At 40.0% G+C, this 3,678-nt stretch overlaps 1 protein-coding gene across 3 annotated transcripts in view; it reads left to right on the top strand.

Annotated features, from left to right (window-relative positions):
- GDAP2 (ganglioside induced differentiation associated protein 2) overlaps window positions 1–3,377 on the top strand; it is a 23,220-nt gene extending 19,843 nt beyond the window's left edge. For all 3 annotated transcript variants that reach the window (XM_027653313.1, XM_027653314.1, XM_027653315.1), the window contains exons 13-14: window positions 1,522–1,665; window positions 2,597–3,377. In XM_027653313.1, the coding sequence (XP_027509114.1) occupies window positions 1,522–1,665; window positions 2,597–2,644 (192 nt within the window). In that variant the 3' untranslated portion in view covers window positions 2,645–3,377. The remainder of the gene's footprint in view (window positions 1–1,521; window positions 1,666–2,596) is intronic.
- The last annotated feature ends 301 nt before the right edge of the window (window positions 3,378–3,678 follow it).

Below are 3,678 nucleotides of genomic sequence, written 5' to 3'. Positions count from 1 at the left end.
AGGATGTGTCAAACTGCAGTAGATTGTATACTGATAGGGAGGAGGGGTGGGGAAACCCACTTTTCCCAATAGCAATTTTTGTGATGGCTGCAAAAATATTCCCTTTAGGCTTTTATGCATTAAATATCCATAGCAATTATGTTTAATGATTGTTATTCATAACACACCTTGAAAGGCATGCTACTTTAGTACAAGATTGAGAAGGTATTTTTCATTCATTAAACTGTCATCTAGTGTCACTCATAAGAGATCTTATTAGAAAAATATAGTGAATAATAGATGCCAGTAATAATCTGTCTCCCTGCTTTCTGCTAACATAAATATCTAATTCTGCCCTTAAAATAGAGAACTGATCTCAATGTTCTGTCCTGTTCTTTACCTCCTTTTCACTTTTTCATTGTCCTTTTCTCATTAAAATATGCTGTTTTGAGGGAGGCAGCAGAGTTATTCCAAGACAGTTTTGTGGGACTGACTTTTTCTTTAAATGTTCTATTCAGGCAGATAATTTTTATTGACCTAATGTTTTGGTTTATTTTAAACTCTTGCTTTCCCTCAAGGCTTTTCTTGTGGTTTTGCTTCTTTTCTGTTAACTTACTGCAGTCAAAGTAAAACTATCCAACAGAGTGGCAGAATGGTCAAGGTTGTAAGGGAGGTCCCTTTTCCAGCCCCCTCTGCTCAAGATGGGTCAGCAAGAGCTGGGTGCCTAGGACCACATGAATAGTCCCTAATAGGAGCATTTGTAACTTATAGAGCAGGTTTTTTTCTTCCCCTTCATTCTGCCAGGAAAAGACAAGATAAAAAATAAACAAGAAGTAATACAATGCTTTTGGAGAAGGTAGGTTGAAACGATAAAGTTCGTGCAGTCAATCTAAACAGGAATATTTAATAAGTTGTAGAAGTATCAGTGGTGTCTTAGTGGTCTTCGCAAAACAAAAATTCCATATCCTATTTATATCCAAAAGAGAGAGAGGTGTGAATACTTAAAGTAAAATCTTGTAGAATAAGTTGATAGACTTATTCTCGTAGAGGTAAATTGATAAGACTTTGATAAAAAAGGTGATAAAACAAAAGGACACATTCACTCAGCCAATCCAAAGAAGAAAGGAGATTTCAGTAGAACATTTGAACAGCTGAACAGCTTTCTCTCCCTCTCATTGGCTTTCTGTGAAAACTTGAATGTAAAGGGTTGAAAATGCCTCTGACAGAGTCAAAAAGCTGGCTAAACTGGAAGTGAAAACGTGCCACTATACTGATGGGTATAGACAGCAGAATAGCTGTCACTCTTGAACAGTAGAAAGGGACCTTAAACTGGCAGCTGGGCAGAAAACACTAGCTTGAAAGGTCACAATACAGTGCTTACTAGCAGTCATTGGTGTGTACTTCCTGACCTAGTTATGTTATTGGGATGATATTAGTGTTTCAAGTTTAACTCAAGCCTGTTTAACAATGGAGTGTTGTTTTGATCCTGAAGGTTTTGAAACAGCACCATGTTAATTTGTTTTTGTTGGGATTTATTTTCAGGTTTCAGCATGGTTTTTCACAACCTTTACAGTCTCAGGGCTAAAGGACAAAATCCACTATGTGGAAAGCCTTCAGCAGTTATTCGCAGCCATACCCCCAGAACAGATTGATCTCCCCCCTTTTGTCCTCGAGTACGATGCCAGGGTAAGTGATTGCATGTGGCCAGCATGAGTGCAGCTCTTGTGCTCTCCCATTCTGCTCTGTGAGAGCCTTCAAAGGACTGACTTCCACATTCTAAGAATGGGGAGAAGACAGGGGGAAGGTTCCTGGAGAGTCTAATTGTTCTTCTGTGAGTAATGATTCTCTTAATTTTTCATCTACATCAGCCCAATCAGGGGCCTTGGCTAAGAAGCGGGATACTTTCCCATTAAAGCAGTCTCCTATGTGCATAAGAGGCAGAGTTCCTTTCCTCAGCCAAGGACTGTAACATAACACACTAAGAGTCTGTGGATAATATAATATTCGTGTTACATACCTGCCATGTACTTTACACTGACTGGAAAAAAGAATTAGTATCTGTGTTTCATCTTCTCTGTCCCACATATTAACAAGCATGCAGCAAAAGGAAAAAGGGAAAAAAAAACAAAAACAAAAAAAAACCAACCTGGGAAAATTTGAACCATAGAAGAATGCCCTGCCTTTGTGTCGAACTCTCCACCTCTTTCCCTCTTGACCCCAGGTCTCTGACCAAATGATGGAATGAATATGGTTTGCATTGGCAAAATCATTCCAAAGAGGATGTGATATAACTACGAAGCAATAGCCAGACCTGTGTGTGTGCATTAGCAGCTTTGTCTTGAGTTATTGGCTGTGCCAGCATTCATGGCTCACTTGTATCACAGCTTTGGTTTCACGGCAAAAGTTTAGCTTGTGCTTTTTGCTCAAAACAGAGGCAAAACTGAGGCCTATTTCTGCCTGTTTACCAGCACAGTCCTCTCCTGGGTGAATTGTGGCAGTGACTAGCTTATGGAAGACACATGAGTACCTAATTATTTCTGCCTCTTTGTCACCATTATTGCACCAAAGTGTATTGGAGAAGACTTTTGTTCAACTACTTATTCTGTTCTCATTGCAGGAAAATGGGCCTTACTACTCTTCTTATCCTCCATCCCCTGACTTGTGATCTGCAGTCCTGTGATGCTGCCAGTTTCCCATGGATCCAATGACCTGATGCCTGCCAAAACCTGTGCATTTGCCCATGTACAGAATTCAGAGAGAGGGTTTTCCTTCCCCAGCTCTGGTATTTTTTTACTGATGAGATATTTTCAAGCACTCAAGCAATCAGAGAACTTTATGCCACTGTGAACTGTACAACTATTTCAAATATATTTATCCAATGGAAAAGCTGATTTAAAGATCACTAGAGGCATTTTTTGTTTGTTTGGTTGTTGTTGTTTTTTGAACCTGTTACATTATTTTTCTGAACAGACTTCCTCTTTTCTGGGAAACCCATTCAAAGCATTTGATCGTGTTTTTAACTATGACTATTTTCCAGCTCTGTTTGTAATACCCATTTCTGACTGGTCTGTACAAATACTGTGTAGTACCAGCCTGACACATCACTCATCATATGGTCTGTGTTTCACATCTGATTACTTTCCCTTTCTGTTAGTACTGATTACTTTAGTCTTGACCCAACGAAACTATCTGGAATTGGGAATGCCATGTCTGCAGGCTGAACAAAGTACTACAGCCAAGCCAAGGTTACTCCAAGACTTAGTACCATAACTGCTAGGTGAGCTAGGAGCCTTGAAAAAGTCCCTGTCAGTTTTCATTGGATGATGTGACATGTCAGGATGCCACTACCCTCCCAGTAAAAATAAAACTGAAAAGCATTTGTGGTTTCTTTTCTCTAACTATAGCCGTTTATGTTCTACTCTGACATGGCCAGGTGTGTTTGTATGGTAAGTGAAGGCCATCTGCCTAAACTATGTATGGAGGGGAGGGGGAAATGGAGGCTCCAACCCAAACCTCTAGTGGCAGAGATTGTTTGTGAGAGGTATCAGTGTCCCTTTTATTTGCTGTTACACTGACACTCGCTGATTTGTGACAGATGTGATACATGCAAGAGAGCTTAGCCACAGGTTACTTGACTTGGAGGTGAAAAGTATTTCAGCCTGCCCGTGGAAAGCTAAAAGGGAAGGCTCCCTTGTAAAA

The sequence above is a fragment of the Corapipo altera genome, unplaced genomic scaffold, assembly GCF_003945725.1.
Source record: "Corapipo altera isolate COAL_440 unplaced genomic scaffold, ASM394572v1 61, whole genome shotgun sequence".
NCBI classification, from domain to species: domain Eukaryota; kingdom Metazoa; phylum Chordata; class Aves; order Passeriformes; family Pipridae; genus Corapipo; species Corapipo altera.
Note: the sequence above shows the minus strand (reverse complement) of the source record. Positions and strands in the feature narration are given on the sequence as shown.